This window comes from Brassica napus, chromosome A4 (genome assembly GCF_020379485.1).
Source record: "Brassica napus cultivar Da-Ae chromosome A4, Da-Ae, whole genome shotgun sequence".
NCBI lineage: Eukaryota > Viridiplantae > Streptophyta > Magnoliopsida > Brassicales > Brassicaceae > Brassica > Brassica napus.
In genome coordinates this window covers 4,404,623-4,418,202 of record NC_063437.1, presented here as the reverse complement: position 1 = coordinate 4,418,202, position 13,580 = coordinate 4,404,623, and the positions used below count along the sequence as shown (strand labels likewise).

The window sequence follows — 13,580 nt, the reverse complement described above, 5'->3', positions numbered from 1 at the left end:
GCTTACTTTTTGCAGAAAAGAAATCTTGCATATTGAGAGAACCATTTCTTTCGAACCGTTGAAATTTTGGGAAAGATCTCCAGAGTAAGAGATCAAATATTACCTCCAAATGTAAAATTTCTCCCACAAAAAAAAAACAAACTAAAATGGTGTTTATCATGGTTGCACCAATCAAGCAAAGGACTTTTGCAATACCCAAAAATATATGTTGAGACATAATTTGATAAGGGATACTTGGGAATCAGCTTATACTAATGTAGGAAAGTTCCAACTAATTATTTTGACAGAGATTTTTCTAATTGTGAATTACCAGATGGATTTAACTTCGAAACTCTTCGAGGAAAACTAGTCAACTATCTAAAGTCTTGTGGCTACATACGACTGGAGGATGTCGAGCTATTGTCTTATTTCGAGGTAGCCATGACAGATGATGTATTTTTCTCCTACGGGTAAGCGCTTTATTTTTCTCTTTGATTTCACACTTGATTACATTCTTATTTACAATCACACGAAGATAGTGATATAGCCGTTAATTTCATAACTTCATACTTTCTTATTTCAGAATTAATCAAAGATAAAGATACCGCCGACAAAGCAACAATTGTGGGCACTGTGGACTGGTTTCACAATTATCTTGACAAGCACCACGAACCAACGACAATGCTTGTGATTTCCGGAGATGTTGATATGATTTATACAATAAGAGCAGTTATAGCTCTCTTGGTTTTAAAGTGTTTCTTGTAATGGATAAGAATATTTGTTTTGTACTTTGACAGTTTGTTTCACAATAGGAAATTGATGATACAATATGTAGAGGGTCTGAGGAGAATTTATGTTAGAAGAAAGTGATATACATTTTCTACGATATTTTGTGATTATTGAGTAATAGCTTGGTAATCAATTGTGAAGAAAACTAATTATGTTTGCAGCAGTGCTAGTGCACTAAAGCACCATGGAGGTTAAATTATAATCTGTTGTGGTTTCTTTTATCTTTTAGTTTTGACAATCTAGTTTTTGGTTACATTGTGATATGTTTATGCGTAATCATATACAAATCTATATTGACAAAAGTAAAAAAAAAAAAGAGAGTTCAAGTTAATAAAAACCAATAAAAAATAAACTCAAACATGTGTGAACCAAAATTGATTAAAATTTGGTTCAATTTAAAGTTAAAACAAAATTAAATTAAACTTAAGTTTCTCCATTGATAATCAGTTTAAACTGAACTCCATCAAATCAAACTTTGGGTGACAGTACTTTAGACCAAACAAAATCAGTAGTAAACTGAACTAACTCCAAAAATTGAAGGTTTATCTTGCATTTCTTTAATCACATTTTAATATACAATTTTTTTTTTCATTTAGAGTATTCTTTTTGAAAAAAAAATCCGTATTTTATGAACATCTAAGAGTGAAGAATCACATAGTGTTTTCCAAACCTCTTAAAATCATTGAGACCAATTCCATCATCAATCACCGAGACCGATTCCTCCTAAAATCTAATCCATTCAATGTTGTATCTTCTTGGATTTTTTGCGTTGCACAATATTCGCTTCTCATCACTATCGTATTACACCATCATCGCTTCTCAAAATTTTGGTAAGTAATCCTCTGATTCGCTATTTGTTTAAGTTGGTTTCCGATGTATTGAATTTTATACTATTTCTCTTAAAGATTGTTATTGACATGATTTGGATTTCAGTATTATGGTGAAACATGAGATAAGTAGATTGAATATATTTTCTAGCCTAGAGCATGTATGATTTAATGTCTTAGCTGAGATTACGGTTTACAAATATGTATGTTGTCAGCAGGAAAAGAAAAAAACGAGAGAAACGGGATATAGACTTTGTTGTTCCTTATTTTTGATATGCTTAAAAACTTGATTTTCAAGAGAGTGCATTTGTGAAGAGAATAAATGGAAGATATTTTCGTTAAGTTTTTGGTGACTGCATCTCTCATGGATTGCAAATCAAAGAAGGAAGTTGCAAAAATATTTTGGGTGTGAAATGATGGAAGAGTTGAGAGGTTTAAGATTATACATGAGTTTAATAAGTTAGTTCTAAAGGATGTAGAGGAAAAGCTTTTCCAAAAAAAAAAATTCTTAAAGGCTTGTTGTAGAGAAGAAAATGAGTAGTTTATGAGTGGAGAAAGGTTTGATGCGGAATCGAGAAATTGAGCCGATATTATTGAGGTTTTGGGGTTGAAAGGTTTGTTAAGTGAAATTTGGTTCTTTGGGTATTTTGAATCCGGCAAAAGTTTGATGAGTTTTCACGATGGTATGAGAGCTCCGTGGAACATAAGAATTTCAGTTTACCAGAATGATTTGATGTCCTTACTCTCTCCCCAAACCTACAATACTTTCTGAATGATCAGGGTCACAAAGGAAAGTTAGAGATCACAACTTATTCAGAAAGATTCATAGATAAAATTTTATTCTTTTGCTTAATACTTAATGGAAACATATTGCTTATTTTGTGTGATCATGGTCTTTGAAATTTGATTTTTCAGTGAAATTAGTATTTAAACCTATAGCAGATAAAACTATAATTGCGGGCATAATCTACTGGGATCATGCTTACTTGGATGAAAACCATGAAGCTTGTACCATGTTAATTATTTCAGGTGATGCAGATGGTTAGAAAGCTAGGGTTCACTGTGATTCTCGCAGGGCCTGAGGATTCTATCATAGCATAAAAAGTTGAAGAAATTGTTTATGCTACTTATTGTTGGGAAAACATGATTTGGCTGCATTCAAGATGAAGTTGTTTGAGGTAAGCATTGTTTCTTCTTTATACGAAATGTATAGTTTTGAGGAGAATTTATGTTAGAAGTAAGTAAGTGGGGTATGCATTTGCTACAATATTTTGTGATTATTGAGTAATAGTTTGGTAATCAATTGTGAGGAAAACTTATTTTGTTTGCAGAACTAGTCCATTGCTAGTGCAATCTTTGTCTACATCCGACTCATATTTTGTATAACACTTGGATCCTTTAGTACCCGAAGATAATATGATCCTTAAACCATCAAACCTTATAGAAATCTATTTTGACAAAAGTAAAAATTAGCTCAAGTTAATAAACACCAATATAAAAGTAAGCCCAACATGTGTGAACCAAATTTGAGATAGATTTGGTTCAAATTAAAGTTAAACCAAAAATAAATTAAACTAAAGTCTCTCCATTGATAATCATTTTAAAACTGAATGCCATCAAATCAAAATTTGGGTGATAATACTTTAGACCAAACCAAATCGGTAGTAAACCAAAGTTAAATCCAAAAATCAGAGGTTTATCCTACCATTTTCAAAGTGACAATTTGATATTCATATTTTTTTTCATTTAGAGGGTTCTTTTTGCAAAAAGAAAAAAATGAAATCCACTTTTTTTCTGAACACATAAGAGTGAAGATTCACACAGTGCTCGCCAAACCTCATAAAATCACATAGACCGATTTCTCCTAAAATCTAATCCTATCAACACTGTATCTTCTTGGATTGTCCGTGTAACACTGTCATATTTGACCATCATCGCTTCTCAAAATTTAGTAAAAATTCTCTGATTCGCTATTTTTTTTAAGTTGGTTTGCGCTGTATTGAATTTTTAACTATTTCTCTTCGAAATTGTTATTGACATGATTTTGGTTTCAGTTTTATGGTGAAACATGAGATAAGTAGATTGAGGAAATTTTCTAGCCTAGAGAATGTCTAATTCAATGCATTTGTTGAGTTTACGGTTTACAAATATGTATCTTCCCAGCAGGAAAAAGATTAAATAGAGAAAATGGATATAAACTCTATTTGAGGATGATTTTTGTTAGAAGTAAGTAAGTGGAGTATACATTTGATAGATATTTTGTGATTATTGAATAACAGTTCAGTATGAATTCTGTGGAAAATTGATTCTGTTTGCAGCAGTACTAGTAATGTGATATTGGGTTCATATGTGAAGCTATGGACATGGAAGACATTCAGAAATTGACCCAAGATATTAGCTAATATGTCAAACCTATTTTTATCAAGTTACAAGACCAAGAAGATTCAAAATCAAATGGTTTCTTTGCTGTCCAAAGAGAGTGACGAAAATTAGGTGGTTAATTGCATGAAAAGCTTCTCTCTCCTCGATGCAAAGAATGCTTGTTTAAAGAACACTCTCTCTCATCCATGCACTAGTTTTATCATTTCCAATGTAATAACTATCTAGCTTTGTGAGCAAGTTTAGTCTCTTATAAATAAGTTGTAATCTCCATTGAAATAAAATAAGTTTTGAGTGATTATTTTTGGAACCTTGAGAGTGATTCTCACTTTTCTTTCAATGGTGTGTAATATCCATTGATCTTTTCGATCCGTCTTGGTGCGTCATATCTAAGTGATCAAACCGATTCGTCCTGGTGCGTCGTATCCAGGGAATCATTCTCATTGTCGTCTAGGTGCGTCATATCCTAGGGCATTGAGTTGGAATATCGGAGGCCTTCCGCATCCTTCGTGCGAGCATTAATATATATTTTCTAACCAGAGTAACATTTCAAAACACACACACTCTACCTTACCAACTATAGAGGGTTTATTACCAATAAGGCTCATTTTATATTGGAATTTTTTTTTGATTTTTACAATGACATTAAATATGCAAAGCTAAGAAAGAACATAAGATTCTCATAACAAAAACAACAATTCCAACGAATAAGACAAAAATCTTCTGAATCCCCCAAATTGTCTTTTGCCATTCTCCCTCAACGAGACAAGTTTCTCTTGGAACTTCCTGAGATTCTTCAAGATTCCAACTTCGGTTTTTTAACCCGGATCCTCGAAAGAGCAGTGATTGTTTCACTCAATGGGAAAATAAATCTGAGCTATCACGGATTTGTGTACTTTTAAACCCAAAGATTCTTGGAACATATTAAGCTCTGAGTCAGTTTCTGCGGCTTTAAGTTCCCATAACTCACAAATAACAAATGAGGGAATGTTGTTCCAAAGTAAGCTCCATCAATATCTGCAACAACATTCATTTACAGAAACAAAAACACACTAAGATACAATCGTGCCATTTACGCAAAGGATACTACTTACTGCCTTCGTTTTTAGATAGCGGGTAAGATATATCTTCGCATTTCGGGCCACAGTACTCGATCTCAGTTCCAAGTGGAAGACAAGATTGTCCGCAACAGATCCGAAACCACAATTACTTCTCTGTCTACTAACAGAATAGACCAAACTTGTTAACCAAACGACAAAATCTATAATATAATGAGGGAGTTTCTCTCCTCCTGAGGTGACACGTCATCACTTTTTAAAGGGGCCGAATTTATTTTCGTATAACACTTACGTTGCCCTGGCTATAACAACTAAAATCTACTTGGCCCAGTGGTATAACCCGTTCATAGTAATGCTTGAGTGTACGGGTTCGAATCCCCCTGGCTTCCTCTTTAATTTTTTTTTCTAATATAACTTCATCCACGTTTCAAGACTCCTTAAGCTATCCACGTAGGCAAGCATGTGGTACCCACTTCTATTATTTTTTTTAAATATCCAGTTATCAAATTGTCGCGTTATGGGTGTGATCCGTGTTTTGGGTTTCTTTCATGGGATTCTCCGGCCCGCTACCGTCTTCCTATGCGTCGCCTTTGGCTGATTAGGGTTACCGTCTCCTTCGAGATCCTTCGTTTGAGGGCGCTTCCTCTTCCACTAGAGTTCAGTTTTCTTATGAACTCCAATAATCTATTGTCTCGAAAAAATAGAAGTCGATCGAGTATCTTCCCTGCAAAGGAGTGTCAACAAGCGATGGATGAGCAAGGTTCTTCCGAAGGTAATCATGAGATATGTTTCCTCTTTGTCGATTTAATGAGTTCATGCTTCTGTTACGTAAAATATTTGTGCTGATATACACATGAGTGCTTGAATTTAGTTACTTGATCTCTGGATTTTGACGGATTCACTTTAGATTTGTCAATTGGTATTTATTTTTCTGAATGATGTTTGTTAATCAAAAGGCTGAGTTGATTTTCAGTATTGTTTGATTTTTTTGAAATGTCTTTGATGTTGACAAGTTTGGTTAATTCTTCATCTCCTTTTCAGGTTAAGATCCCTCATTGGCTAAATCATCTATCTTCCATGGTAAATACTTAAGCGATTATCTAAACAGTTATTTGGCTATCTCTTTTATCTTTTTGAATTGATTCAAGACGAAACCTGGTTTACAAGATCTGTGACTCTGTTTTGAGTACTCTCAAAGTCTCGTCGTGAAAATAAAGAAAAAAATGAAGCTTGTATAGGAAAAATAAGTTGAGATATTTGAATGCTGAAACTCCATGGCTGTCGCAAGCTGAAACTGAAGCTGGTAATCTGGAAGAGAACCACATCTCCATGGCTTTCTCAAGCCTTTTGTTTCCCATTCCTCGAACAGAAGAGACTCTTTTTCTAATCTGTTAATTTGGCTCTTTTTATATTTAATTTTTTTTATTATCATCTTTTTATTGTCTCACGTAGAAGATGATAATCAGAGCTTAGCTCTTTCCTACATCGGCTCTTCAACACAGGTCCCAAAGCTTAGCTATTTCCTACATCGGCTCTTCTACACAGGTCCCAAAGCTTAGCTCTTTCCTTTCATGGGTCAACAAAAGTCTCATACTTTTGCCGTTTCTCCAGGTCACCAACTGTTGCTGTGATAGAGGAGGGACCACGCGAGCAAAGGAATCAGTTATTTTCTGTTTTAGGGTCTCTCACTGATCCAGAAGAAGAAGAATCAAAGGACTCCTCAGAGGTTAACTCAATGAGAAGTTTGCTCTTTGATGTTGGTGTTTTGTGTCTTTCTCTTTTTCTCTCGCTGATGATTTTTTTGGTTAATTGCATGCAGGGACAGGTTGCTTCGTAGATATTAAACTACCAAGAAGAAGAAGTTTGCAAGTGGAGTTGAGTTGCAACTCACTAGAAGAGAAATGTTTAAAAACTGGGAGAGCGTTGGCCTTCCGAAGAAGATACCAAGTTTATTTTCACTATGAAGACGCTTCATCCCGAATCTCTCAAAGAATCAAGTAATGCATGAAAGTAGAATTTAAATAGGTGGTGCGGTGACACGAAGAGACTGTCAAATTTTACCATTCGCACGTTCACTTTCGTTATACGCAAAACCAATGGTCATGGCAGATGAAGACGACTTCGAACTTGGGGTCTTTCATTATATCACTTTCGTTTACGCAAAATCAATATGTTTGATAGACTAATTTTTATAAATAAATGATAAAAATCGATTTTAAAAAGGAGATGGATAATGCTGACTAGCCAAATCGGAACAAAAGCAAAAGCACCTCGCGCTTGCGCGGGGTTGAAGATCCCTAGTAAGTAAAACACACTACTAACCATTGCAGCAATTCATTTAGTACTAGTCAAAATGTAACAAACATGAATCAAACCATATAAAATTAAGTTTCAGCAGCTGATTTCACCATTTCATTATGTTCTTCACTAACATCTCACCAAAAGATCATAATCAAGATTTAAATGTTTTCCAACTTTTCTTATTTTTTAGACTTTGATTTTTGTACTTGCTGTTTGAAGATTCAACATCAAGAATGAGATATAATATGGAACTTGACCACTTAAAACAACAATGATTGAAATCATCTTGCATATAATCCTCATATCTACTTTACATCAGAAATCATTGCCTCTCAAATTTCAAAACCCATGATCTATCATCACCTTCTGATCCACTCAGATCTGAACCCGTTTCAGATTCTACTGTCTAAAAATCAATTAAAAACTCAAGAAAAAACAAAAAAAAATTCAATAAAGCAAACTTTGGATTCCCAAAATTTTACCTTCTGGAGGAAGCTGAGATTAAGCAGTGGAAGTAGATGAGAAGGAAAAGGGATTTTTGTTGTTATTCTTGTCTTTAGAAACGAAAAAAACCCTAGCTAGTAGATGTGGATGGTGAAGATATCTCTAGTTTCTTGTTGAGTGCATCGTTGAAAACTTTCACAAAATTGCTTATATGACAAGGACATGGATTGTAAACCAAAATACATTAAAAGCTTAAAAGTGCACGACAAAAGTCTAAAAGCACTAGTTGGTGATTAAATATTTCGAAGATTGCCCAAACCCTAAGAAGAATCGCTCTCCTTGCTAATGATGGTTATCTTGGTAACGTGTCAATCACTGCTTATTCTGATATGGAGCAAAACTCTAAAAGACTTTGAATTTTCCTGAATCACCCTCATCACCATCACAACGGGCTGAAATTTGCCAATACGTCTTCAGCTTTGGAAAGGAAATACTCAAAAGTTTAAGAGGAAGTCTTTTATTAGCACAGAAGACTGAATGGAGTACGCTTGTTACTTCTTTGACTGTTTAAGCAACTTCTTTGCTTATTCAAGCTTTTGCTTATTTTTGATAAATAGTGAGAATTTAATATGAACTATCTTTAAAAACAAAAAGAACAAGTGTTTTCAATATAACTTTAGTTGTGAATTGTGAGAAAAGGTTTCTACCACCATACAGTTTTGGGAGCTACAATCATAAGTCTCAGTCCTGCTTCAAAGCTTTTGTGATGAACGATTTGGCAACCATAATTCCAAAATAAGCCAGTGTTGTGACTGTAATACCCGCTACAAGGACTGCATTGTCGTATGCTGAGTGCTGGACCGTGTATACTTGCAAGCCTATAGTGTTCCAGTTGCTCTCCGTCCAGACCGGATCAACCATCCCCATAGAATCCGATGTGTTTTGGGGCAGAATAGTCCAAGCGCCATCTGCATACTTCAATCTTGTTGAATACGCTGGAACATACCTGACACGACCACAACAACCGAATCAACCCTAGGTTTTGTTGAAGAGAACCTAGAAAGGTTCTTCCAAGACACAGTTCTAATGTGACATCACTAGCTTATGATTTGTTCAGTTTCAGGACACAAGACACAGTTCTAAGCGAAAAGAGTTTACCTGGTCGTGGAGACCACGCATGTTCCCTCCTTGTTACTCTCTGCTTTGATACACACTTGGTCGGTTCTGCTACAGCTTCCTTTTGAACAAACCGAGGTTGTGTTTCCCTTTTGGACAGATGTTTTTTCAGCCAGAAAGTTCCATAGGAATCTAGAAACGTCACTGACGGAACCAAGGTAAGGGTTGGAGGAAGGTTCTCCACTCATGACGCCAGCATAGTTGCCTGGGCAAGTGTTCGTCGGTGAAATGTAATCTTTGACCAAGTTGCATGATAACCCCGGCTCACAAGATAGGAGACAGGCTAGAAGCTCTTCAACGAAAGAAGCATTGACTTGGATAGATCCCAGAGCTGAACTGCTTGTATCTTTGTTGTCACTTGCAAGGATGTAAAGCGTACGGGCCACAACAGAAGCAGCAGCTACTACAGATGAGGAGTTGACATTTGCTGCAATAGTAATACCAGAAAGTATCAGAAAACTGCACAATGGTGTTTCGGAGTTAAAAGGAGAGTGGCACTGCTTACACAAATCATCGAGGTGACTATGGTAGAACTTGTTCGCAAACTTGGTATCAAAGTCTTCAAGAACAACAGCTGAAGTCTGAGGGTTCTGCATCAATGATATATGATGTTAACCATTTTCACTCTTGCCATCCGATTCAGAACCACATATAACATTAAGCAATAAATATACTTTTCCTGTCATGTTCATGATTTTTTTTTTTTGCAGTTAATTTTTAAAAGAGATCAAAACATTTATGCTCATATTAAAGAAAGTGACGTATCTTTGAAGAGTTACTCTCTCTTTCAAATTCCGGATACAAATTTGAATTGTCTTTCCATCTATATACACTTGGAAAACATATTGTACCTTTTTCATGAATGCCATCAAGGATGATGGAGGTATTCCAGGGTTTGTCTTATCAGCTGAAAGAATCTTGATATTCTTTGATGCAAATGAATCCTGAGCTACCTTTAAAGCATCCAGTGTCTTGTTTGTAGCAGAAGAAACCTAAAGCAGAACACCAAATGTGGAGGTTAAGTCTCCTACGACAAATTCAGATGATCTAATGAATTACGTAAGAGTTTCAGCGTATCAGGAATTTCTCACCCTGGTTTTATGAGCAAAGAAGGTATTGATCCCTCCACTCAAGCCTTTTCCTACGGATCCTATTTCAAGCACCTGATAGATAATAGAAGACAGCAATTTGAGAATTGTGAAGCCTCCTCGATATCACAAGGAACACTCATTAAGCAACAAACTTGTTTTCTTTGCTACTAAGAAAAAAATAACACTTATGCAACTTTTTCCACAAGGGTACTCATGCATGAGACTAGCTGGCAGCAAATGTTACCGTTTCAATCAGGGTATCACTAAGGCCTGCAACAGCATCTGAATGGAGATCTAGTTCGTGTAAGAACCTCCTGCTGCCAAGGTAACCCCATGTTTCTCCGGTCAAAACCAAAAATACAAGCTGCAAGATACACACGTCAAGCTATAAGAGGAACAGAACAGCAAAGTACAAGCTATAAATGCTTAATAACAACAAATGCACATGGCACTGATGTGATTAAATTTACTGATTGGCACCTGCTTTTTGAGATTACTAAAACCCTCAACTCGAGAAAGAGCGTCAACTGCTCCCAGAAGAGCTACCAGTCCCTGAAAATCAAATGAGTCATTGATCATAAAATCGGAAAAGAAGAATAAAATAAAATATATACAGGTGAAGCCAGAAGTAATAAATAGCAAGATCTCACAGATATCGGTGAATCTGCACCAAAGCTCTTGTCACGGAAAAATGATGCAGAATCCATGGAGGCCACAGTTAGCACAATTGGTTTGCGATTGTTGGAAGAAGAAACGTTGATTGGTGGAAGTGAGGACCAAACACTGTCCTTCATAATAAATATATTAGAAAAAGTTATCATAGGATCATTAGACCTTCCACAAATGTTACCTATATCCGCCCAATGGGAGGCAAGTTCCTTCCTGTAAACAAGCCTCCGAATTGTGTGTACCAGCTTTGGTAGTCTAATCCATAAAAATAACGGGTCAAAATATTAATCACAATAAAAAAATCGTAAATATTTTTGACATTCTAGATTGCTACCTCCATAACCATACTGAATTCAGCAACGTCACTGGTATAAGTTTTATGCTTCCTCTCTTTCTTGGAAAGGAACTGCAAAAATATATTAGCATGCAAGTAAATAGTCAACAACATAAAAGTAAATCTATCCAGATAACTTGACAGCCACAAAATTTTGGATTGATACCAACACAACAATATACATAAATCTAGCTTCCTGACAGAGCCTCATCTAGTAACAACAGCAACATATAGTCTTTCCAACAATATCTGAAGCTACATACATATTTCATGAATTTGCCACTACCGCAAGACAGATGGAAAGGCAGTGGTTGGTTCCAATTGCAGGCTAAGGAAGCCAAAAAATACGAACATAAGAAGTTACAAACACTCAGCTGCACCAAGATGCATAAGACAAACATTCAAGGACAAAATTGTATTTCTATCAGATTGAGTAATTGAATTTTAGCAAAATTTCTGCAATCTAGCTCAGTCTAAAGTAAGAGTAATCATTTCCCGTGACATAGGGAGTCAAGTCTCATGCATGCAACATTTTTCTATCAAGGAATACTGCTCCTTAGAGTGACCAACAGTCATAATAGCTTTTAGTTATTTTCCTCACAAATAGAAACTTATGTTTATAATTTTAAAAGGAATGCAAGTTTAAAGAATTACCTCGTGCACAGCTGACATACCACTTTCTGACAACAAGTACACAGGAAAATTATAAGCTTTCCACATAATGCTTGATGCCTGCAAATAAAATGGATCATATTTTTATAATGGGCAAAAGGGATAGAGTTTCACTATCAGTTTATCAAGGTAGATAATATGCGACTGTCTATTGAACTTCTTTGTAAGTGGAAATCTTAGCAGCACATACAAGCATTCTGTTTTTAAAATCTATACCAAGAACAAAACACAAGAATGATTTATGATGTGTGAGCATGTAGTAGTATAATTCCAGTAAAAAAAAAGCATATAAATCGGAAATGCTTGACAATGGACTTGGTAATAATTGATTAAGATATTTTCCAACCCACATACATGCATCACAAGAAGATGTAACTTCAAAGATTCAGAAAGAGTTTATGATACCATACCGTTGGATTCCATTTATACTCAACGTTTCCATATGGTGAAAACTCCGCCTGAGGAAACATGTTATCAGGGGAAAGACCTACAGAGAAGAAGAAAGAAACATTAATGCCGTGAACAAAGATAAGGTTGCCAGAATCATAGAGTATGCGGATTGGCATAGTACCTTTTAACTTTTGTTGAAAGCTAGATCCTGACTCAATTAGAACGCCACCAATTTTGCTAGCAAAACTCAAATCATTTGACACCCTGAAAATGGTACTAAATCATGAGTCATGTCTGGTTTATAACAGAGTGTACAAACTCTAACGAAACATGCCAGAAGTAAGACAGAATGCACAATGCAGGATTCTAGCGTAAATAGTTCTAACCAATAGTGCCATGACTAAAATAGTTTGTAGAATGAAGAAATACATGATCCTAGTGAATAGAAAATGCACTAGTTCCTGATGCACTAACAACAAAAGCGGCTACATTTATAGATGTTGAGTAAACACCAAATACACCAATTTCATGCATAGCTACATGCTTATTAGCATGGGAGGTAAAGCACTAGTCCACAGATTAAGAGATTTGTTCTAAAACCGAATAGAACTTTAGCAAAAAAAAAAAAGAGACAAAGGAACATGCCTGGTAAAAAAATCTTCCATCTCATCAGGTGTGACCAAAACAGTGTGTGGCTGAACCAAATCTTTAACATCCTTTAGTTTAATGATTGGAGCCACCACCTTACTCAATCCAGGATCTGAGTATATTATAAACAAAAATAAAAACCAGGGGGAACTAATCAAATAATAATAAAAGAATCTTACTGGAACAGCCAATCTCTCCAGAGAGATTGAGGAGGCGCACACAAGGATAACCATCAACAGCAACATACATAAGCCTCTGAAGGTCAGGAACAGATTCAATTGATGTTATCTCACCTACACACACACACAAAGCATAGCAATGGATCAAATTAACAAACTAATGTTCTATCAAAATCAACAAACTAAGGTCAGGTAACTCACCAGCGAGAGAGAACGGGAGAGGGAGAAAGATTGAAACTAGAGTAAGTGTAAAAGCAGTAGCAACGAGACGAGGAAGTCCCATTGCCATGGAGGCCGCTTAGAGAGTTGGAATCAGCGGAAGCTATGTAGAAATCATCGCTACGGAAGAAGCATTTGGTGGAGAAAGAGAGTATCTGGGAGAGATCGAGAAACCCTAGTTGGGAATTACGCGGTGGGAGTTCGGAGAGTCAAGACTGAGAGATGTTTCGTGTCGGAGGTAGTTTCTTGTGCGCAGATTAATTAAAACAAATATTTATTTTTATTTTCGACAAATGCAATTATGCCAATAAACTAAATTTTTATTAAGACGTGGGAAAACTTTAAGAAAAATTCCCTAGCATATTCCTAAATTTTTTTTTTTATCACAAATACAATTCATAAAGATCAAAATGACCAAAATGTTT

The 13,580-nt window shown here is 35.6% G+C and overlaps 1 protein-coding gene and 1 long non-coding RNA gene across 3 annotated transcripts; one reads left to right on the top strand and one right to left on the bottom strand.

The window, feature by feature from the left end:
• The first annotated feature begins 1,252 nt into the window (after nt 1–1,252).
• Nucleotides 1,253–7,254, top strand: LOC111214475. Its single transcript, XR_007339189.1, has 4 exons — nt 1,253–5,804; nt 6,074–6,577; nt 6,644–6,758; nt 6,852–7,254. It is a non-coding gene; the product is annotated as an uncharacterized LOC111214475 (long non-coding RNA).
• Nucleotides 7,255–8,391: 1,137 nt separating this feature from the next.
• On the bottom strand, nt 8,392–13,441 carry LOC106445169 (nicastrin). 2 transcript variants are annotated; one of them, XM_048778017.1, is made up of 16 exons: nt 13,138–13,441; nt 12,937–13,050; nt 12,755–12,869; nt 12,291–12,373; nt 12,130–12,206; nt 11,702–11,779; nt 11,048–11,119; nt 10,895–10,968; nt 10,695–10,827; nt 10,525–10,596; nt 10,289–10,408; nt 10,045–10,116; nt 9,805–9,945; nt 9,459–9,543; nt 8,936–9,380; nt 8,392–8,783 (listed from the first exon to the last, which is right to left on the bottom strand). In XM_048778017.1, exons 1-16 carry the CDS (start codon nt 13,223–13,225, stop codon nt 8,519–8,521), a joined length of 2,034 nt encoding a protein of 677 aa, XP_048633974.1. In that variant the 5' UTR covers nt 13,226–13,441; the 3' UTR covers nt 8,392–8,518. The 2 variants fall into 2 exon arrangements, with proteins under 2 accessions (XP_048633974.1, XP_048633973.1); XM_048778016.1 differs by having other exon boundaries at nt 8,936–9,543; nt 13,138–13,419.
• Between the last annotated feature and the right edge of the window lie 139 nt (nt 13,442–13,580).

Coding starts and splice junctions, on each gene's coding strand:
- LOC106445169 (XM_048778016.1), bottom strand. CDS start 13,225: ATGGCAATGGGACTTCCTCGTCTCGTTGCTACTGCTTTTACACTTACT. Junction 11,780..12,129: donor AGTATAAATGGAATCCAACG/GTATGGTATCAT, acceptor TTTTATTTGCAG/GCATCAAGCATTATGTGGAA. Junction 10,969..11,047: donor AATTCAGTATGGTTATGGAG/GTAGCAATCTAG, acceptor TTTATGGATTAG/ACTACCAAAGCTGGTACACA.